The sequence below is a fragment of the Budorcas taxicolor genome, chromosome 11 (assembly GCF_023091745.1).
Source record: "Budorcas taxicolor isolate Tak-1 chromosome 11, Takin1.1, whole genome shotgun sequence".
NCBI lineage: Eukaryota > Metazoa > Chordata > Mammalia > Artiodactyla > Bovidae > Budorcas > Budorcas taxicolor.
This window is the reverse complement of record NC_068920.1, coordinates 34,104,180-34,128,190: the sequence shown is the minus strand read 5'-3', so window position 1 is coordinate 34,128,190 and position 24,011 is coordinate 34,104,180. Positions and strand designations below refer to the sequence as shown.

At 41.0% G+C, this 24,011-nt stretch overlaps 1 protein-coding gene across 1 annotated transcript in view; it reads left to right on the top strand.

Moving 5' to 3' along the window:
• Positions 1-15,697, top strand: part of LOC128055605 (DLA class II histocompatibility antigen, DR-1 beta chain-like) — a 36,500-nt gene extending 20,803 nt beyond the window's left edge. The window contains exon 6 of the mRNA XM_052648199.1: positions 15,660-15,697. Within this exon, the coding sequence (XP_052504159.1) occupies positions 15,660-15,697 (38 nt within the window). The remainder of the gene's footprint in view (positions 1-15,659) is intronic.
• Positions 15,698-24,011: the final 8,314 nt, after the last annotated feature.

The following is a 24,011-nucleotide window of genomic DNA, read 5'->3' as shown; positions in this document are numbered from 1 at the left end:
TTTTTCTCTCAGAGTAGTGTTGGGTCATATAATGAGTTGGAGGCATTCCTTCCTCGTCAATGTTTCGGAATAATTTGAGAAGAATAGGTATTAAATCATTGAATGTTTGGTAGAGTTCACCTGCGTAGCCATCTGCTCTTAGATATTTGTTTTCTGAGAGGTCTTTAATTACTTTCAATCTCTATGCTAGTAGTTGGTCTGTCAGGCTTTCTACTTCTCTGTGATTCAATCTTGGAATGTCGTATGAGTCTAGGAATTTGTTTATTTTCGAGGTTGTCCAATTTGTTGGCATACAGTGTTCCTAGTATTCTGTTATAATCCTTTGTATTTCTGTGGTATCTGATGTTATTTCTCTTCCTTCATTTTGGATTTTATTTATAAAATCCTTTTCTCTTTTTTCTTAGTAAGTCTAGGTAAAGATTTGTCAATTACCAAAAAAAAAAAAATTTGTCAGTTTTAATTTATCTTTTCAGTGAACCAGATCTCAGTTTCATTAATCCTTTCTATTGCCTTTTTAGTCTCTATTTCATTTATTTCCACTCAGATCTTTAGTATTTGCTTCCTACTGTCTTTGGGATTCATTTACTCTTTTTTCTAGTTCCTTTTTTTAAAAAAATAAAAGAATATATTTATTTGACTGCACAGGGTCTTAGTTGTGGCATGTGGGATCTAGTTCCATGACCGAGAACTGAACCTTGGCCTCCTGGATTGGGAGCACAGAGTCTTAGCCACTGGACCACCAGGGAAGTCCTTTTTCTAGTTCCTTTAAGTGTAATGTTAGATGGTTTAGTTGAGATTTTTCTTGTTTCTTGAGTTAGGCCTGTATTATTATAAGTGTCCCTCAGTATTTCTTTAACTGCATCCAAAGATTTTGGTGTTTCATTTTAAAATTTTCATTTATTTTTAGGTACTTTTAAAATTTTTTCTTTGGTTTCTTCATTGACCTATCTGCTATTCTTAGCATGTTGTTCAGTCTCTGTATATTGGTGACTTCTCTAGATTTCTTCTGGTAATTGATTTCTATTTTCATACCATTGTTATGTCACTTCAGTCATGTCTGACTCTGTGCCCCACTATGGACTGTATAGCTCTCCAAGCTCCTCTGTCCATGGGGTTCTCCAGGCAAGAATCCTGGAGTGGGTTGCCATGCTTTCCTCCCGGGAATCTTCCTGACCCAGGGATAGAACCAGTGTCTCTTACCTCTTCTGAATTGGCAGGGGGGTTCTTTACCACTAGTGTCACCTGGAAAGCCCCATATTTGCTATAATTTGAATCTTCTTAAATTTATTGAGACCTTTTTTTGGTCTCAACATATGGTCTATTCTTGAAAATTTTCCATGTGCACTTGAGAAGAATGTGTATTCTACTGCATTTGGATGGAATGTCTTTACATCTAGCCTAATATTTTATTTAAAGCCACTCTTTCTTTGTTGACTTTCTGTCTAGATGATCTATCCATTGATATAAGTGGGGTGTTAAAGTCCCCTACCGTTATTGTATTGCTGCCCATCCCTTCCTTTAGATAGGTTAATATTTGGTTTGTGCATTTCGGTACTTCTGTGTTATTGTGTGGCCTTCTGTGGTGGCTCAGTGGTAAAGAATCCAGTTGCCAATGCAGAAGACGTGGGTTCAGTCCCTGGGTCAGGAAGATTCCCCGGAGCAGGAAATGGAGCCAACTTCAGTACTCTTGCCTGGGAAAGCCCGTGGACAGAGGAGCCTGGTGGGCTACAAACCATGGGGTCACAAAAGAGTCAGATGCGACTTAGTGACTAACAGCAACAATGTTATGTGCATATGTATCATTAACTGTTGTGTCTTCTTAGTGAATTGTTCCCCTTACCATTCTGAAATGTCCATCTTTGTCTCTTGCCATCTTTCTGACATGAAGTCTATTTTATCTGATATGAATGAGGCTACACCACTGTCTTCTGGCTGACATTGAGCATCACCTTCCATCCCTGCACTTTGAGCCCACGTTTGTTTTCAGAGCTGAGGTGCACCTCCTAGAGGATCTTGTACCCATCATTGGGTCTTGTTTGTTACTCCATCCAACCATCATGTGTGTTTGGCGAATTCCTACCATTGACATTTAGTGTGATTATCGAGAAATGGAAAATGGTAATGTGCTCCAGTATTCTTGCCTGGAGAATCCCTCGGACAGAGGAGCCTGGTGGGCTCCAGTCTGTGGAGCTGCACAGCGTTGGATACAACTGGGCGGCTGAGCACAGGACCAGCATTCTCTTTTCTGGCTGCACTATCCTTCCTTTCCCTTATGCTTCTGTCTGCCATGTTAGCTTGTTGGTTTTGCATAACGCTTTTCTCAGTTTCCTCTTTTTTGTTTCATATCTCTGCCCTAGACTTACATCATATGGTTACCATAAGGTTTATATAAAATATCTTGCAGATAAAAGAGTCCTTTTTCTGCTGCCATCATCGTGTCTCCATTTGTCCATGCAGGTTCCATCCTTCTCCTCATCCTCTCTTGGGTTTCCGTTATCTCACAATCCCCCTTTCCATGTTGTGAACTTGTTACCAAATTGAGGCAGCGATAGCTATTTTTACTGCTCTTTTTCTCCATTTCCCCTTCATACTATAACTAAGTGTTTAAACATCTGCTGTGATAAAGAGTTGCAGTTGTCTGATTCTGTCTGTCAATATATCACTTCCTTAAGGTTTTGTGTACTTTTGCTTTTTTGTCTCAGGTGGAAGGGCACTTTTAACATTTCTTATAAGTATTATGTTGATGGCCCCCTTCAGCTTTTGTTTGTCTGGGAAGGCCTTTATTTCTCCTTCTTACTCGGATGATAATGTTGCTGGTTAGACTATTCTTGACTGACAGTTTTTACCTTTCAGAATTTTGAGTTTGTCATTTCACCTTTCTGTGGAGTGTCTGCTGAGAAATCTGCTGAGAGTCTAATGAGGGTTCCTTTGGAGAAGGAAATGGCAACCCACTCCAGTACTCTTGCCTGGAGAATCCCATGGAGGGAGGAGCCTGGTTAGGCTACACTCCATGGGGTCGCAAAGAGTCGGACACGACGGAGCGACTTCACTTTCACTTTGGCATATACCATCCTTTTTCCTTGGCCTCCTTTAAAATTCTCTCTTTGTCATTAATTTTTGGGAGGCTTAATATAATGGGTCTTGGAGAGGTGATTTTGCATGGAGATAATTAGGTTTGTTCTTAGCTTTGTGGACCTGCATATCCGGTTCCTTTTCCAAGTTTAGGAATTTCTCAGCTACTATTTCTTTGAGCAAACTCTCTACTTTCTTCTCCCTCTTTTCTTTTTCTGTAATACCCATTATCCTAATTTTTCCTTCGCAAAAGAGTCAGTTCTTATAGAATTTCCTCGTTTGTTTTTAGATCTTGATTCTCTTTCCTCTTCTACTTGTATCATTTCTAGATTTCTCTCTTTAAACTCACTAACTCTCTCTTCCATGTGCTCCACTCTACTTCCAATGCTTCTAATGCATTCTTCACCTAATTTATTGATTTCTTCAGCTCTAGAATTTCGATTTATCTCTTTTTTTTAGAGTTTCTACCTCTTTTGTAAATATTCCTTCTGCTCATTAATTTTATTCCTGAACTCACTGAACTGCCTTTCTGGGTTTCCTTGTAGCTTGCTGTTTTGAATACTCTTATCAGATCACAATAGTGCACGATTTTACGTTTGGTTCCTAGAGAACTGTCATTTTCTCTTTGTGATTCCATGTAACAGTGGTGCTTCATAGTGGTTGATGGGTTGTTCCTTTACTGGTGCATCTGAAATAACACCTTTCTTCCTTAGGTAAAACTTCGACAAAAATTTAAAACCTTAATTCTAATGAGTCTCCCTTTAGAAATTAGAGTTCTTCCTATGTATTCCAGTAGGTGGCGCTATATCGCAGCTGTTTGGTTTCTTTTACCTGCCCTACCTCCAGCTGTATCTGAGATTTGGCAATTTCACTGCCTCTTTCAGAAGTGTTGGCCTTCTGAACCTCCTGGGTCACTGGTGTCTCGCTGCTGCCAGTGTCGCTAGTAATGTCACCTGGGCACTTCTGAATGGAGCGTGGGGATCTCCTGAGTCACAGGACCTGTTGCTATGGGAGAGGGGAGGAAGAGGGTGGGGGATGGAAGGCCAGAGTCGAGGGGTTTTCCGCTCTAAAAGCTGAGGGAGAAGCAGTCCTGTTCAACTTCTGCTGTGTAAAGCTAAAGTGTTAATTTCTCGGTTTTGTCTGACTCTATGCAACCTCATGGATTATTATATGACTACATCAAAGGATATATAACTGATATTTTTTTCATAGGATTCTATTTACTAATTAGCAACGTATTCTTGTATATTTTCTTGATATAAAGCAAGAGAAGGTGAATAATAAAAGGACGTGTTCCCAATAAAATAAGAAAAATCCTAATGGGAGCCAGGAATAACTAATTGAACACATTTTTGTTTTTTGTTTTTATATAAAACATTAACAGGCTTCCCTGGTGGCTCAGATGGTAAAGAATCTGCCTGTAATGCAGGAGACATGGGTTTGATCCCTGGGTCAGGAAGATGCCCTGGAGAAGGGAATGGCTACCCACTCCAGTGATCTTACCTGGGGAATTCCATGAACAGAGGAGCCTGGTGGGCTACAGTCCATGTGGTGGGACTATAGAGTAGGACATGGTTGAGCGACTAACCTGGTGTTTCTATTCTCTATTAATTCTTCTAAAGCAAAAGTGCACCAACAGCTGACTTTGACTTTTCTTGATCTTTCAGCCTCTTGCAAACTTTGATCAGGACAGTTGGCCTTAGCATATTCTTAGATTAAATGCTACAAGATACCGTCAAGATCCTCCATTCCACACAGATCACCTATACTAAACCTCTTTTTCTATGAATATTTTGGGGGTGCCACTAAACTTGGACGGTATCAGGAGACAAACCTGGGAAGTTTTTTCACTCAAGTTAAGTTACTGACTAAATTTCCATTTCCTTTAGTTTATGAAAGACATCGCTTCCTGTCAGGAAATACAGATTATACTCTAATCAGTGGCTGTAATTCTGTAACATCACCAGTTACCGGGGGATGGTGTTCCTTAAAGCGTCCACAGAATCATAGCGTTTTTCAGTATTGAGAAAGGTACCTTCATGTCAATTGTAATTTCCCCAAATCTACGAGTGTAAAAAGGATCAGATTAAAGTTCTCCTAAATTGCAACCATCTGCTCTCTAGCACTTCCGCTCCCAAACACACTCACACGTACTTTTGGCGAAATGTCTGTATCTTCAAGCAAGAGAGATGAATGTTTTTTAGGCTCAAACAAGGAGCACGGCTGGCTCTCCATACAGGCCCAGATAAAATGTGTCAGGTACAACCAGATCAAACGTTTAAAACACTAAATTAAGAACAACCTTTAAAAAAGATATGTATTTATTGAGCTGCCCTGGGTCTTAGTTGTGGCATGCAGGGTCTTTGATCCTTGCTGTGAGTTCTTTCATTTGTAGGTGGGAACTCTCAGTTGCAGCACATGGGATCTAGTTCCCTGACCAGGGATCAAACCTGGGCCCCTTGTATTGGGAGTGTGGAGTCTTAGCCACTGGACCACAAGGGAATTCCCCCCTTTTTTTACTGGAGTATAATTGCTTTACAATGTTTTGTTAGTTTCTGCTGTACAATGAAGTGAATCAGCTATATCTATACATATATTCCCTCTCTCATGGCCCACCCTCCCACCACCATGCCCCTCATCCCATCCATCTAGGTCATCACAGAGGACTGATGATGTCTGTTCTTTATATCTGCGTCTCTATTCCTGCCCTGCAGACACCAAAACAGGGCAGGTTGAGAAAAGTCTAAGTGTCAGAGAAGGACTTCCATACTGAATTTATGACCAGCAACTGATGATGTCAGAGATCACTGATGCTGATTCGGTCCAACACTGAGATCACCCAATCCAGGAACAAAGAAATGAGTTTCTTGATTGGTGTTACTTGGGATACAGGTAGGGGGAGGGTTCTTGTCCTCACTGAATGACACTCACACGCTCTCCTCACCCTTTTCTTCCCTGTTCTCCAGCATCGTATGTCTGTATTCCTCCAGAGGCTCCTGGATGGCCATGCTGCTAGTGATGATGGGGCTGAGCCCTCTCTTAGCTTGGGCCAGGGAGACCCAGTGTAAGTGCACACCTTGGGTGGTGAGCTATTGTGGTGTGGGAAAAGAAAGAGTACTTTAGTCTCTATGTCCAGACCATGTCCCTTAGAGATTGTGACTCGAACCTACAACAAACAGTTCCTGAATACTTGCCCTCTCTAGGACAGTGACATACGCAGCCATCATATCTATATTCTGTTTCTTCTCAACTCCCTTCCGATGAAGGAGTCTTGCATCTCCAGCCTTGCATCCCATCCCTTCAGGTATTTGAGAAAATTTAGAAACTATAGTGTTAAAATAATTTTTCATTCAGTTGTTCTCTTTATTATATGAATTGTGCAAGAAAAAAGGGAACGTTTCCCTGAAGATTTTATGGCAAATCTAAAGAATTAGGGAGTATTGTGCTGTACTTAGTTGCTCAGTCGTGTCTGACTCTTTGTGACCCCATGGACTGTAGCCCAGCAGGCTCTTCCATCCATCGGGATCCTCCAGGCAAGAATACTGGAGTGGGTTACTGTGCCCTCCTCCAGGGGGTCTTCCCAACCCAGGCATTGAACCTAGGTCTCCCACATTTCAAGTGTATTATTTACCATCTGAGCCACCAGGAAGCCCAAGAATACTGGAGTGGATAGCCTATCCCTTCTCCAGGGCGTCTTCCTGATCCAGGAATCAAACCAGGGTCTCCTGTATTGCAGGCAGATTTCTTTACCAGCTGAGCTACCAGGAAGACTTGTTCTAAAAGATCGTGTTATGTCCTCAACAGGATCTGTGATGATGCCATCTCTCCCAGTGGGAGGATGTATCAAGGGACCTCCCCCATTATCCTCTTTCTTTTCCCCCCAAACCCAAATGTTTATAAAAATTTGAATCCTTGTATTAGATGTTCTTTGACAGAGTTAATTTTCTCTTTATTTATCTTGGGTAAAGTACCCTGGAGCTGAAGCAGGGTTTCTTAGTACTTGGAATGGCCACGTAGATAAGGAATATCTATGGGATGTCTTAAAGAACTGAAGGCATCTTCTGAAAACCCAACACAGGTTAGTAACCATCATGAATCTATTTTGAGCCTTTCTATGCTATCAGTTTCTCCTACAACTCCCCTTTCTCTGACCTGAGCATACAAGCATCCAATAATTCAATGAGTATAGAATAAATTATGTGAAATTCTGATTGTGTAGGTCATAGATAATCAAATATCAGCCATTTCACATGGCAAGCCATGTGCCCTGAATGGGTATAGAGAGTGTGACGGTTGTTTCCATCCCATTTGGCTGAAAGCCAGTAGGCAAGTTGCAGGAACTCATTAGCCTCTTGGAGTCTCAGGCCCACAATTTGTAAGATTGGACGTCATGTCTTCTGTTTCCCTTAATCAGTTATGTTTGCTTATATCAACTTTTAACTCCTTCCAATTCTTTTCCCAACCATGCCATTACCAGATTTGAAAATCCCCAAAGCTGGCACAGACCCTCAGCACTATAATAGATTCACTGAACTACTTAAAACATAGTGAACTCTCCCTCTTTATAAATGACGATTTCCTCCCTGTGAATGTTTATTCCAACTAGTAGGTGGAGAAAGAAGAAATTCGTCTGAATTTCTCGCAGGGAGTAGAAGGGATGTAATGTGCCATTAGAATAAGAGAGTGCTGGCCCTGAGCCTTTTTCTGCTTTCCAGGGTTCTCGCAAAGATCAATTCCTATAATCCCGGATTTACTCATTTTGACCAAAAATATTTTTCTAAGCAGCTGCTCTATTCTGGACTCTGTTCTTGGCTCAGACAATTCTATTTGAATAAGATATGAAAATCCTCTATCATTAATAGAACTTATCTAATGACAGGAAAGAAAGACAATAATCGAGTAAGTATTCAACACAAAGCGAATATAAGACCATTTCAGTGAGCAATGGGGCTCTGACAAACAAAATCTGTGCTATGGGGCAGAGAAAATGGGATTCATCCAAATTTAGTTCAGGTGTCTAGGGCGCTCTGTCTGATAAAGAGACGTTCTGTTGAGATGTGAATGAGAAGAAGCCAGTCCCGTGAAGCAGCTAAGGGACAAGTGGGAACATGAGAAAGGCCAAATGTGGGAAGATGCTTGTTGTGTTTAAGGGACAGAAAGAAAGTCAGAGTGGCTGAAGCAGAGCAAGCAGGTTGAGGGGTGAAATAAGTTGAGGTCAGAGAGGAAGTCAAATGATGATGACGATATTATTCACTTCAGGAAGTTAAAAAATAAGAATATCTTCTGAGCCTGCATTCTTAAGGGTTATAAAATTAAAATGTCAGTATATTTATTGAATATTTACTTGATCAGCACTAGGAAGAGTCACTGTTTATTAATAATTTCACACTTAACAATATCCTATGAGGAACATACTATTGTTAAATCCATTAAGCTTCTGGATATTTTAACTTAGGTTCAAACCCAAGTGGACGAGCTTGTGTTCCAAATTACACTTCCTAATTCTATAGCTTGGGCTTCTCGACTCAATGGACATGAGTTTGAATAAACTCCGGGAGTTGGTGATGGACAGGGAGGCCTGGCGTGCTGTGGTTCATGGGGTTGCAAAGAGTTGGACACGACTGAGCAACTGAGCTGAACTGAACTGAACTATGATTAGTAAATAGTGGCTTAATTACGTCTGAATTACTGATAAAATTTCTGAGGTTCACATGTACTAGTGTGTGAGGAGTATGCAAGGAATGCTAGTTCCGATATATACAATCATTTTGCATTTATTTGAAAAATTCCATCAGGGTTCACACTACGTGCAGACTGTCCGGGTTTGTGTTGAAGAATACAGAAAAGCATTCAATATGCTCCTTCTGAGATTTTATTGGTAAGTTGGGCTAGGGTTGACAAATAAAATATAGGATGCCCAGTTAAATCTGAATTCCAGCTAAATAATAATAGTTTATCTGAAATACAAATTTCACTGGACATTCTGTATTTTTATTTGCTAGATCTGGCAACCTTAAGTTGGACACCTGAGCTGGACTAACAGTGCTACAGTGAACAGCAACTTCACCCATTAAAAAGAAAACCTAACTTTCTTATCTGTAAAGAAGGTACTTAGGGAATTTCTGCGTGGTAAAATATACCTGTTCTGATCCAATGTGTCCTTTTCTCTGCCATTGTTTCTAAGTGAGGGTCTTTTTTAAAAAATTATTTATTTTAATTGGAGGCTAATTACTTTACAATATTGTATTGGTTTTGCCGTACATCAACATGAATCCGCCACAGGTGTACATGTGTTCCCCATCCTGAACCCCCCTCCTACCTCCGTCCCCGTACCATCCCTCTGGGTCATCCCAGTGCACCAGCCCCAAGCATCCTGTATCCTGCATTGAACCTGGACTGCCAATTCGTTTCATATACAATATTGTACATGTTTCAATGTCATTCTCCCAAATCATCCCACCTTCTCCCTCTCCCACAGAGTCCAAAAGACTGTTCTATACATCTGTAAGTGAGGGTCTTAAAATCTGAGGACTTGACTTTTTTTTTTTTTTTTTGTAAACTGTCTAAATGAGACTGTCCTCTTCTTCTTAGTTTCCCACTTTCTGAGAGGACTTGACTACAAAGAGTTCTACATCTGTCCAAGACTGGCAATCTGATGCACTTGCATTATTGGGAGCAGGAGACCAAATTAGAAAATGAATTAGTTGGAACATGGAACAGGAATAAAATGCCTGTGGCTATAATAATTTGCCACTATGGATAAGTAGTGGACAGTAGCAGAGAAATTAAGAGAGAATATGGTGTGAAGGATAAATTATATAACTTGGTAATTGCTTGGCAAGGCAAAGAAAATGGTAAACCTTTGTTCTTAACAAATTTATTTTGTGGAAAAAATAGTTTTCCAGCAGGATAGTACTCTTAAAAAAATAGGAATTTCACATAGGGTCAAGATTTTCAACAGATAAGATATTGTCAGATTTTTAAATGTAGTTCTCCGCTGAACCATAATCAACGGTGGATTTTTTTTTGACCACGGATTTTTTTCCTGGTGGGTTCATTTACACCAGTTGTGGTCAGAAGCCTCTCCTCCCTCCCTTTCCCCACCTGTTTCCCTCCCCTTCCTACCAGAACCACTGGCAATACCTGGGTCCCCTTTTGGCTGTCATACTAGAGCTTTATTCTAATATCTAGTTGGTAGAGCCAGGGATGACGGTAGACATCCTACAATGTACAGAGCAGCCCTCACCTCCACAGTCACAAACAATTATCGGGCCAAATGTCAGTAGTGTAGAGATTTAAAACACACCTTACTTATGCTGTGCTGCTTCTAAAAATTCTAAACTCATACTCATCTTTTAATACAGTTATTTATGGTTTGGTTTGGTTTCATTACCCAAACAAAACAAGACAGTTGCATAAATTCACTGCTTTCTTGTTGAATCCACTCAATGAGCTCAAGTTCAAGATCTTCATTTTCATCTCTTGCCTTATGCAATATTTTTCAAAATTTCATGAGTCTTTGATCATCACAATTTCTTAACTTGCAGCAACTTGACTTTACAAGTCACAAATGGTGGTGACTGCCACAAACGTTTCTCAGGAAAATGCCTCAAATTTCTGCAGTAATTCTACTTTTCATTCCTTTGATGCTATCAAAGGGCTTCATTTAGTTATCGTACTTTTAGCAAGAGTTGTTTAACTCTTCCTGACATTTTCACAATTCAGTTAAAGACAAAACATAAAATATGTGTATGTATTTATACATATATGTATATTTAACAAATGTGTATTAAAACTACAGAAGCACATGTAACTTCTAAGAGCTCTGAGACATATTTGTCTTTTCCCAGGTGGTGCAAGTGGTAAAGAACCCACCTGCCAATGCAGGAGACACAAGAGACGAAGGTTCCATCCCTGAGGTGGGAAGATCTTCTGGAGGAGGGCATGGCAACCCACTCCAGTACTCTTGCCTGGAGAATCCCATGGACAGAGGAGCCTGGTGGGTTATGGTCCATAGGGCCACAAAGAATTGGACATGACTGAAGTGACATAGTATGCACCCCAGCAGCTCAGATTTGCTAAACAAGTTATGGCACAAAGTACTTTTGTTTTGTTGTTTTAAGAAAAATATGGTTTTCTCGATTTGGAAATGCAGAAAAGGTAGAAGTGCATTGGGATCATGGTTTTAATCTCCTTGAAACTCTTCAAAAGTTTCCCATTACATTTAGCATGAATTCAAATTTCTGACATCACCTACAATCTTTTAAGCACTTGGTTCCTATGATTTTTTCTAGTGGAATCTTTTAGTCTCCACCCTCAATCTCTGTGCTTCAGTGAACTGCTTTTATTTTTATTTTTCTGGTTTCATAGAGAAGTACATCTCTTTTAAGCTTCTACACATGCTATTACCTTTCCCTAAAATATGCCTCCCTTTGCCCCCAGACATGCACACACCTCCTTTTCCTCTAGCTCATATCAACATAACCTTTTAGCTCACATCTTAAATGTCATTCTTCAGGAACTTCTGACACTATAACATAATTATTCTTTGTTTTAGAACTCCACACTTTTCTTCTGACATTTCTGACTCCTGTGTAAATTTAATCCTCTTGTGGTTGGGTTTTGTCCATCACTTTCATTAAATTTTATGATCTTAAAAGGTAGGAGCTTCCTTGGTTGCTCAGGGATAAAGGATTGCCTGCCAATCTTTCTGAGATGTCTTTTAGGTCTAACTTTCTTCCTTTTTTGGTTTTCTTAGGATGTATTATTTTTATATGGTTGAAATGATTTTGAAATCACCTTCCTAAATTATTATTATTTTTTACTTATGGCAGAAAGTGAAGAAGTAAAGAGCCTGTTGATAAAAGTAAAAGAGGAGAGTGAAAAAGTTGGCTTAAAACTCAACATTCAGAAAACTAAGATCATGGCATCCAGTCCCATCACTTCATGGTGAATAGTTGGGGAAACAATGGAAACAGTGAGAGATGTTATTTGGGGGGGGCTCCAAAATCACTGCAGATGGTGATTGCAACCATGAAATTAAAAGATTCTTGCTCCTTGGAAGAAAAGCCCTGACCAACCTAGACAGTATATTGAAAATCAGAGACATTACTTTGCAGAAAAAGGGCTGTCTAGTCAAAGCTATGATTTTTCCAGTAATCATGTATGGATGTGAGAGTTGGACTGTAAAGAAAATTGAGCTCCAAAGAATTGATGCTTTTAAATTGTGGTGTTGGAGAAGACTCTTGAGCATCCCTTGGACAGCAAGGAGATCCAACCAGTCTATCCTAAAGGAAATCAGTCCTGAATATTCATTGGAAGAACTGATGCTGAAGCTGAAACTCCAATCTTTTGGCCACCTGATGCAAAGAGCTGACTCATTTGAAAAGACCCTGATGTTGGGAAAGATTGAGAGCAGGAGGATAAGGGAACAACAGAGAATGAGATGGTTGGATGGCATCACCAACTCGATGGACATGAGCTTGAGCAAGCTCTGGGAATGCTTCCCTGGTGGCTCAGAGGGTAAAGTGTCTGTCTACAATGCAGAAGACCTGGGTATTCCTGGGTTGGGAAGTTCCCCTGGAGAAGGGAATGGCTAACCTCTCCAGTATTCTTGTCTGGAGAATTCCATGGACAGAGCTGCTGTCCAGTGGGTAGCAAAGTTGGACACAATTGAGTGACTAACACTTTCACTTTTACTTCATTTTCCAAAGGAGAGAAATTGATCAACTGAGTGTAATTGCACGTGCTCTTTTTTTTTTTTTTTTAAATAAATGACTATTTGCTCCTTTCCTTCTCCTTCAGAGCTCAGGCTTTTCTTGGGACTCAACTCATAAAGCTTCAGAATTACCTTTGTCTCTTCCTGTTTCCCAGAGTTAGATCACTTTCTTGGGTGTTCTAAGGTATGAGCGTAGCATTCTCAGGAATTTTTTTCTCCATCTCCCCATCTACCTCAAGCTGTTCCCCAATTATCCAAACTGCTTTGAATCACGTTTTCTCTCCAAGTAAAAGAAAATAGCAAATATCTAAAGGATTTTGAAAACGAAGTTCCAGCCATTGTTTTAGGTGCATTAATCCTCACACAACCCTAATACACATATTAGTATTATCCCATTTATATTTGGGCAAAGCAGTGCAAGTATTTGAACTCAGGCACTCTGGCTCCAGAAATCATGCATTAAGTAATATGTTATTGTCAAATGAAATATTTCCTGCCATATGAGTGGGCAAGAAATGTCACAGCTATCTGCAATTCCAGCCCTTCAAATGTGAATTTCTGAGCCACGCTAACAAGCAGTGCCACTCTCTACACAAGGAACTTAAGGATGTCACAGTCATCAGCGATTTCAGCCGTCTAGTGTGAGTGGGAAGGCTCAAAGGGAATTTAAGAAACAAAACTATCTCTGTAAATATGCAGGATGCTGGCCCCAGACAGCGGAGATGCATCTGAAAGGAATGACTTCAATCATCCCAGATTCCTGCATCTTCCCATACATAGAAGAACACTAAATTTTTGCTGTTTAGACTGCCGGTCCTCTTCGTTGCAAAGTTGTATATAGCCTGACTCCCTCTCCCACCACCTTGGAACAGTTTTCTCAGGGCCACTGAGATTCTGTCTCCCAGGCTCAGATACCTTAACATTCCCACCAAATAAAATAGCTCTCTACTTACAGGTTGTGACTAATTTTTTAGTCAACCCTAAATACCTTGCAAAGATTGGTAAACACATCAGTTCAATAATGAATAATTCTTTGGGGCTATGAAAAAACAAAACAAAATTAATTTCCTTCACATCTCTGAAATCTAACAGTCCCGTGTTGTAAGAATTGAAGTCTAGGCTCATGGTTCTAATTCCTGTGGGGTCACATGGCCAGTTTTCAGAGAGGTCTGCCAAGACTGGAGCGTGGGACTGGAGACTGGGGGCAGAAAGGCAGCCAGGGAGATTTACTCTGCCTTCCTTACTGATTCCCTCTGCCTTTTCTCTCCTAGGGGCACCAACAGTGACTGTGTGTCCTGCAAAGACCCAGCCCCTGCAGCACCACGACCTTCTGGTCTGCTCTGTGGATGGTTTCTATCTGGGCCATGCTGAAGTCAGGTGGTTCTGGAAAGGCCAGGAAGAGGAGGCTGGGGTGATCTCCACAGGCCTAATCCAGAATGGAGACTGGACCTTCCAGACCATGGTGATGCTTGAAACTGTTCCTCAGGGTGGGGAGGTCTACACCTGCCAAGTGGAGCACCCCAGCTGGACAAGCCCTATCGCAGTGGAACGGAGTGAGAAGCATTCTGATCTCATAAGTTCCTCACCCACCGTGGAGGGGACTTGTTTTCCCCTGAGTGTCAGGTGCCTCGTCTCCCTACACCATGTGTATATTTGCTCATGTTCTCCTGTCCTTCAGCTGAGGTTACTGGGGGAGCCGTGTGATATCCTGTGATAGAAATCCTCTAATAGTTTATCCTGCGATAGTTTCTCCAAATACCTGTGCCCTGAGGGGAGGCAGTTCTGCCTGACAAGGAGAAAAGAGGTGTCCCCAATCTGAAGCTCCATGAAATCTCAAGTCATGGTCACTGCGTGGCCCGGGGCACCTGCCCCTGCCTTAGATTGGGCTTGCACTTCTGATACTGTTGCCCTGAGTTCATTGTTGTTTGAAGGGCGCATCCTCTCTAATGTAGGCACTTTTCCTGACTTGAGAGGAGTCCAGCCTTACTCTGCCATCTGAGAGAAGACACTTAACTTCATTCAGTCCCTGACTTCTCATCCATCATGGCATTGAAGTCATGTGGCCTTATGTCAGGGCTGTGCTATTGAAGTGAGTCAGTACCTGAACCTTGTAGCTACTCAGCGTGATTTTTACATTCTTTCTCTAGCAGCGATCAGTTATTTTAGTTCTTCCAGCTGCCCTCCCTCATTCCTGAAGCTCTCAGTCTCAGAGTCTCAACTAGCGAAGTTGATTTCAGGTAAAAATCACTGAAACTAGCCTCTTTTCTCGGGGGCATAGTCTACTCTGCTCAGAGTAAGATGATGAGTGGAACAGGGGGCTTTGTTCTGGGTTTGCTCTTTCTTGTGGTGGGGCTGTTCACCCACTTCAGGAATCAGAAAGGTAAGGAGTCTGTTTGCAGCTGAGATCCCACCCACAGGGTTTTTTTGGAAAAGAAGAAAGATGGCTTTGCTCAGTTCTCTGTCTCAATGACACTGTATAAAGCCTTTATTTCCTCTATTGATTTCTGGATTTCCTGGAAATCCTGGAAATCCAGAAATCAATAGTCCTTGATTACTTATAGTTGAAACATAAGAGGTTATGACCTGTAGAGATAAGGGAAAGGTTAACATGCTTGGTGATTCGGGGTGAAGATCCTGGGACAAATGCAGGAAGAGACCCAGGGTGATGAAATTATACTGGATTTGTGTGGCAGAAGCTTCATGGGTCACAAGTTCTCAGGGTTGCTCTCCTTTCTGCCCTGGCATCATGTGGTGTGGGTTGCAGTGTCGAGAAATTTCAGATGGGGCTCTGGGTCTGAGGAGATTGAATCTGGTAGCAGAATTGCCTCCATATCTTGTAAATCTGTATATCTTCCCTTCTGTTTCCCAGGACACTCTGGACTTCAGCCAACAGGTAATGCCCTTTAATCCTCTTTTAGAGATAGATTTGGTCTCTGGCTCAGTGGTAAAGAATCTACCTGCCAATGCAAGAGACACAAGAGACACGGGTTTCATCCCTGAGTCGGGAATATCCCTTGGAATAGGAAATAGCAACACACTCCAGTATTCTTGCCTGGAAAATTTCATGGACAGAGGAGCCTGGGGACTACAGTCCCTAGGGTTGGAAAGAGTCAGACATGACTGAGTGAGTGCATGGGCACAAGCGCACCTGTGTACACACACACACACACACACACACACACACACACACACACACGGTCTCCTAGAATTGATCGTAGAGATGACAAGACAGGAGACAGACATAATGAGAAAGGTTTTGAATTCTAAACTTTTTCTTGACACTTAGTAAAAGGCCAGCTCCCTCAAGCAGCTTTAGCTCAGGGGTTCTTAGGAATTTTTTCTCACTTCTTACAGTACTGCTTTAACAGGAGACCCTTTGGAAGAGGGGAAAAGAAGCTGCTTGTAGAATTAGTAAAACAATGCTCACCTTTGTCTCCTGCAGGACTCCTAAACTGAAGTGAATACAATGACACTCAGACGAAGAAAAACCATCTGTTTCAGCTGTTCTCCAGCATGGAAGTGTTACCTGCACTTTTAATCCACAAAGAGATTCTGTAGGTTTGCTCCTGCAGAAAATAGCCTTTCTTGATAGCTTCCTCAGCCCCTGACCCTTGGCCTGGAAATCCCCAGGACTGAAGGCAGTCAGTCCTGGGTGTTAATTGGAAGGACTGATGCTAAAGCTGAAACTCCAATACTTTGGCCACCTCATGCGAAGAGATGATTCATTGGAAAAGACCCTGATGCTGGGAGGGACTGGCGGCAGGAGGAGAAGGGGATGACAGAGGATGAGATGGGGGGATGGCATCACCAACTCAATGGACATGAGTTTGAGTAAACTCCGGGAGTTGGTGATGGACAGGGAGGCCTGGTGTGCTGCGATTCATGGGGTCGCAAAGAGTCAGACACAGCAACTGAACTGAACTGAACTGGAGGCAGTACTTTATCTTCATTCTTTCCTGGTCCCTTTTGTATTCAACCCTAAGAGCTTCCCTTGCATCTGAATACCTTTTACTGACATTTCTTTACAAAGCTTTTCTCAAATAAACATGGAATGAAAAGCATCTGCTTTCAAGGAAAAAAAAGTATAAAAAAATGGGGGTGGGAATTTCCCTCTCTATCTGTCTTTAGCTCTTTTTGGCAGAGCTAATAATAAAATTGACCCAAGACAGGTTAACAAAAGAAAAAGAAATTAATTTTAACTCATGTGCATGGAAGTCTCATAGAAACAGAATCTAAGAAGTGGCCAGAGCAGGTGGCTTTTATGCTTTTTAGACAAAGAAACACATTTGTGAGTAACTGATAGGACCAAGAAACTTCGGTTTAGAGCACTGCAATAGTGAAGAATCTGAACAGAGTTTGGGCTTGAGGTAGTAAATTACAGAAGCAACAAAATTTGTTTACACAGACTTCTTGGTTGAATTCCTGTCTCTGGTGCTGAGTATGTCTTACTTCCAGAAGCAGGGTGTCCATCTAAATCAATTGTTGTCATTTCAGAGGGCTCCAAAGAGCTCTGGTACCATAGTCCTTGATGCCTCTGCAGAGAAGAATTCAGTGAGAGAGAGAAGCGGTAGATATGAAATGATTTACTAGAATAGGGACCTGTGAGGTTTACAGGCGGGCGAGCCAGACATGCCCAGACCGACCCAAGAACTTCCTGAGCTACAATTTCATAATCAAAGGAAAAGTGGGGAGGGGGAGAAGCCCTTCTTTCTTGAGTAGATATGTTGTTTTCATCATTAGCTCCTCCTCCAGGTTGAGTGGGGCGGGGGTGGGGGTGGGGTTTCTTGTCCCTAAGTAGTCAAACTGGTTAACAATTGAATGTTTTATATGTGTGCAGAGAGCGTGTCCTAGGGATCATTAACTTCCTGAGCTCACTGGGCAGGATGTGGGTCTTATGACACCACCATCTTACTGTTTGGGGGCATGTCTTAGGCTACTGCTGCGTGGTTTTGCTGCTCAGCAAGCCTGCTTGGTTTTGTGGTTAAGTGAACCTGCTTTCTCAAGTCATCATTAACTTACAGGGGTCTCTCATAGTTTTTACTTACAGCCCCCTACTGGGATTAACTATTTAATCATCTATTTTGTCCCCATCACATCTTTTGCATGAGAGATTATTTCCTGCTTTTAGGGAGACAGAAAGGAGGGTCAGAGTGTCTCTTGCGTTAGCCACTTCATAAGTAACATTAACTCAAAATAATCAACATACCATTGTGCCATATTTGGGGACAGACTTCCCTGAGCCCCAACAAGAGAATTTCATCAAGATTCAATCACAGTTTTAATTTTTATTCCTGAATTTCAGTCATGTGTGGGTCCGGTAGATTTCTTTACTTCATTTCTCTGTTTTATCTTGAGTTTTTTGTACTCTGTAATTAGGAATATTTAGTTGAGATAATAGCCAAGTTTTTGGAAGTAAAGTAATACACTTCTAAATAATCCATAGCTTATCAAAGAATAAATTCGATGAGAAATTAGAAAACTATTGGAATGTTAAAATAGACTTTCAAAATTTATGATATACAACCAAAGCAATCTCCAGAGGGAAATCTCCAGAGGGAAGTTTATAGATTTAAAATATAAATGTATATTTATATTTATATGAAAATAAAAACATATAAAATTCAGAGATCTAAGCTTTTAAATGAAGAATCTAGGAAAAGTAAATTTAACCGAAAAAATAGAAGAAATGAAATAATAAAGAGAAAATTAAGGCAATTGAAACTAAATGCATGATAAACAGAACTAGGTCTCCTTTCTTTCTTTCATTTTTTAAATAAATCACCTATAAGGCAGCTAAAAATAGGGAAAACAATCTAAATTACAAGTTATTAATATCCAGGATGCAAAAATATTCCTAAAGAGCCTTCAGACATTAAAAAGATACTCAGTTCAGTTCAGTTCAGTTGCTCAGTTGTGTCCGACTCTGTGCAACCCCAGGAACTGCAGCACGCCAGGCCTCCCTGTCCATCACCAACTCCCGGAGTCCACTCAAACCCATGTCCATTGAGTTGGTGATGCCATCCAACCATCTCATCCTCTGTCGTCCCCTTCTCCTGCCCTCAATCTTTCCCAGCATCAGGGTCTTTTCAAGTGAGTCAGCTCTTTGCATCAGGTGGCCAAAGGATTGGAGTTTCAGCTTCAACATCAGTCCTACCAATGAACACCCAGGACTGACCTCTTTTAGGATGGACTGGTTGGATATCCTTGCAGTCCAAGGGACTCTCAAGAGTCTTCTCCAACACCACAGTTCAAAAGCATCAATTCTTCGGCACTCAGCTTTCTTTATAGTCCAACTCTCACATCCATATGTGACCACTGGAAAAACCATAGCCTTGACTAGACGGACCTTTGTTGACAAAGTAATGTCTCTGCTTTTTAATATGCTGTCTAGGTTGGTCATAACTTTCCTTCCAAGGAGTAAGTGTCTTAATTTCATGGCTGCAATCACCATCTGCAGTACTTTTGGAGCCAAATAAATAAATAAATAAATAAAGTCAGCCACTGTTTCCACTGTTTCCCCATCTATTTGCCATGAAGTGATGGGACCAGATGCCATGATCTTAGTTTTCTGAATGTTGAGCTTTAAGCCAACTCTTCCACTCTCTTTCACTTTTATCAAGAAGCTCTTTAGTTCTTCACTTTCTGCCATAAGGGTGGTATCATCTGCATATCTGAGGTTATTGATAGTTCTCCCAGCAATCTTGATTCCAGTTTGTGCTTCATCCAGCCCAGCGTTTCTCAAGATGTACTCTGCATATAAATTAAATAAGCATGGTGACAATATATAGCCTTGACGTACTCCTTTTCCTATTTGGAACTAGTCTGTTGTTCCATGTATGGGACAATATAAAGAACTTTGTGCCAGTGGATTTGATATTTTAGGTGAAATTCACTGAAAAACATTACATTTTATGATCTATTTCTGTGTAACAAATCATCCCAAACTTAGTGACTTAAAACTACAGCTGTTTGAGGATTGTTCTTTGTTCAGGGAGCTGACTGGGCTTAGTGTGTGGTTTTCATGGAAGGTCTCTCGCGTGGCTACAATCAGACAGTGACTGGGGCCGGGGTCCTCTGGAGGCTCTTCTGGGACACTGGACACACTCTCCCTCTGCATGAAGTCCCATGCGGCCCCATCAGCAATGAAGACAAACGTCTTACCTGATGGCTCAGGACTCCCAAGAGAGGGAAGTCAAACTTAGCCTCAAAATGTGTGTGGAGTCATTTCCATCACATTCTAATGATCTAAGGGAGTACAGGTCAGTCCAGATTTATGGGGAAGGGATATATAATCTATGTCTTCATGAGATAAATGCCAAAGAATTTGTAGTCTTCTTTAATCTACCACATGAAAGTGTGTTAGTCACTTAGTTGTGTCTGACTCTTTGTGACCCCATGGACTATAACCTACCAGGCTCCTTGGTCCATGGGATTCTCCAGGCAAGAACAGTAGAGTGGGTTGCCATTTCCTTCTGCAGGGGATCTTCCCAATCCTGGAATCAAACCCAGGTCTCCCGCATTGCAGGCAGATTCTTTATCTTCTGAGCCACCAGGAAAGCCCATATTATTTACCTTATATGATTTACCAAAACTGACTCAAAACGGACAATCTGTGTAGCCGTACATCTGATAAAGTAATTTAGATTATCCAGCAATGGAAATCCAAGGCCTGGTTTGCTTCAATGTTAAATTTTACTAAATTTGTTCAGTCCATCTGATATTGTTTTTCATTGACATTTGAGTATGTGTCACAGTAACTTTTCTTAAATAGACATTCAAATGACCTAGTGGCATTGATTGAAAAGACACTCTTTGCCCCATTGCTCTGCAGTCTCACTATAGACCAGAGCATTGTGTTTGTGAGCGGCTCTGTTTCTAGAATTTCTTTTTTGTTCTGTTGTGCAGTTTGCCTGTACTTGAGCCAACACCACCCTAGATTAATATATAACAACATTAACTCATATAGCTTTCATTATCTTGTATTTATTTCTTCCAGCTTTTTTCCTAATTTTTCAAAATTTTATTGGCTAATCTAAGACTATAGTATTTACATGTGAACTTTTAATATCAGGTTGGCAGTCCTCCCATACCATCACTACAACCACCAAAACCCCAAAACACTGAAGAAATAAAACTAGCAAGGAATCAAGCAAGCAAAATCCCTTCCCATGATGTTAATGAGATTTTTCATTTCAGTTCAGTCATGTCCAACTCTTTGCGACCTCATGGACTGCAGCACACCAGGCTTCCCTGTCCATCACCAACTCCCAGAGCTTGCTCAAACCCATGTCCATCAAGTTGGTGATGCCATCCAACCATCTCATCCTCTGTCATCCCCTTTTCCTCCTGTTTTCAATCTTTCTCAGCATCAGGGTCTTTTTAAATGAGTCCGTTCTTCGCATCAGGTGACCAAAGGATTAGAGCTTCAGCTTCAGCATCAGTCCTTCCAATGAATATTCAGGACTGATTTCCTTTAGAATGGGCTGGTTGGGTCTCCTTGCAGTCCAAGGGACTCTCAAGAGTCTTCTACAATACCACAGGTCAATAGCATCAATTCTTCAGCACTCAGTTTTCTTTATAGTCCAACTCTCACATCCATACATGACTACTGGGAAAACCATAGCTTTGACTAGACAGACCTTTGTTGGCAAAGTACTGTCTCTGCTTTTTAATATGCTGTCTAGGTTGGTCATAGCTTTTCTTCCAAGGAGCAAGCATCTTGTAATTTCATGGTTGCAATCACCATCTGCAGTGATTTTTGAGCCCCCCAAAACAAAGTTTCTCACTGTTTCCCCATCTGTTTTTTTTTTTTACTGAATATAGATTTACAGACAATTGATTATCTTTCAAATATTTACTCCTACTGTCTCCAAACTTTATATTCTAATCATTTATGTAGATCCATTAATTTCTCCTAACGATGATTTGTAGTTTTAACTATAGAAATCTTACTCATTTTTATCATATTATTCCTTGCTAACTGTCATCTTTTGGATGCTATCATGAATGGTATCATTTTCTTGATTCCAAGGTATGCTCCCCACCCCCAGAAAAACCCTGCTACAAACAGCAAGAAAGTTCATCAAGGCTGAAGAATTAAAAACCAACCAAAAATATCTACTTGGCAATGAAGCCTTTAAACAAAAATTAAATATACAACATCATTTATAATCAGATAAGCTGGGGCCCACCAAAGTGTTTTCAAGAGTTTGAGGAAACATGAACTCAAATCCAGCAGAGCCAAATCAAAAGTGGTTAGGAGCACTCGACAAACACAAGTTGGGGAAAGGACTTTTATAGAACTGAGGCAGAAGGAAAGAAAGAAAATTATTTGACTAGCTATAACTTAAGTGGCTGCCTGAGTTGAAAAAGTGTTAAGTGGGTGTTTGTGATTGGTTGTTCTTAAATTCATTTTCTGGGATATGAGTGCGTTAACAGGTATTAGAACTGACTTGGGTTTAGGCTTGCTTATGTCGGTTACCAAGGCATTTGAGCCACCTCAGTCTAATGGCCTCCTTGTGTAATCACTTTAACAGTTTCCCCCCTTTTCGGGCATCCTCTCACATTTCGATATTTGTTCCTAGCTCACTCTCAGTCATCATTAGGGTAACTCATTTCACTGTGAAATTAAGAGGTTACGAAATAACGTTTGAAGAAGTTTTTTCTGCTGCTCATCGTATTGTTCATGCTCCTGTTTCTAAAGGTACGATGAGATCATCCGACGTATTACCATATTAGAGTTCCCGTGAATACCTGTAAGACCCTTGAGAGAACACAGCTCATCAGGGGGACAACTGATAACTATCAGAAGGAAAATACCCAGAGACTGAAATTTGGTACCAAATAAAATACTTTATGGGAAGAGGGATTAATCTCTTTTAGCCAAGTGGCTTAATTTTTTGTATTTGAGTTTCTACTAAACCAGAAGTATTTACTATAGTAGACTCCTGCGGGCAACAAATAATTTAAGTTCTATTATTTAAAATCACCTATTGGCTCAAAATAATCTTTATGCCAAAGAGGCATATTTTGTGGTGGCATATTCTGCTATCCTTTCGAGGTCATGCTGCCTTGATTTGGCTTGCTTTTGTTTTGCTTCTCTTAAAACTTTGAAGAAAATAGTGGAATTTATAATATATGGAATATTACTATCACTAAGCATGATATCTAAATTTGCTTGCATTTTTATTTATTTATTTATTTTCATAATAATTCAATGTGATGCAAATTAGCTTCAGTCTATGTTAAGAAAAGATAAAGTTTATGTAAAAAAAAAGGTTAAGAGTCTGCCTGCAATGCAGGAGACCTGGGTTTGATCCCTGGTTTGGGAAGATCCCCTGGTGAAGGAAATGGCAACCCACTCCAGTAATGTTGCCTGGAGAATCCCATGGACACAGGAGCCTGGCAGGCTACTGTCCATGGGGTTGCAAGAGCTGGACACAACTTAGCAACAAAACCACCACCACCACATGTTAAGGAAAGGGCTTCCCAGGTGGTGCTTGTGATAAAGAATCCACCTGCCAATGCAGGAGACATAAAAGACGAAAGACATAGGTTTGATCCCTGGGTCAGGAAGATCTTCTGAAGGAGGGCATGGCAACCCACTTCAGTGTTCTTGCCTGGAGAATCCCCATGGACAGAAGAACCTGGGGGGCTACAGTCCACGGAGTTGCACAGAGTTGGACATGATTGAAGTGACTTAGCACACACACATGCATGTTGAGAAGACAGACAATGCCAACCCTCAGTGTCCAATCTCACCCTTCCTTAAGCCTAAAATGCATGGTTCTGCTGTGCCAATCCTCTTACATATATGCATGTGCTTCTGTTGTGCCCACCACTCCACCACCATCTGTTCCCCACCATCTGTGTCCTCCACTATCAGAATCTGCCTTAAGGTTTGAGATTCACTCTATTCATGATCCAAATATCTCATTGATTCAGAGGCATAAGAATCCAAACCAGACTATGAACTTGTTGTTAAGTCATCTCTCAACAAATAAACCTTACTCTAGTGTTTTCCAGATGAGGACCAGACCATGACAACTGGATTGCTGGCAGATCCTCCAAATGAGACTAGAGTTCTAATGAACTAGGATATTTCTGATTGAACAACAAAGCCTGTAGATACATTCACCATTTAGACATTACAGGATGAAAGGATCACCTATATTCCCCAGCCTCCATGAAGAACTGACTCAGACACCAAAAACTTCAACCT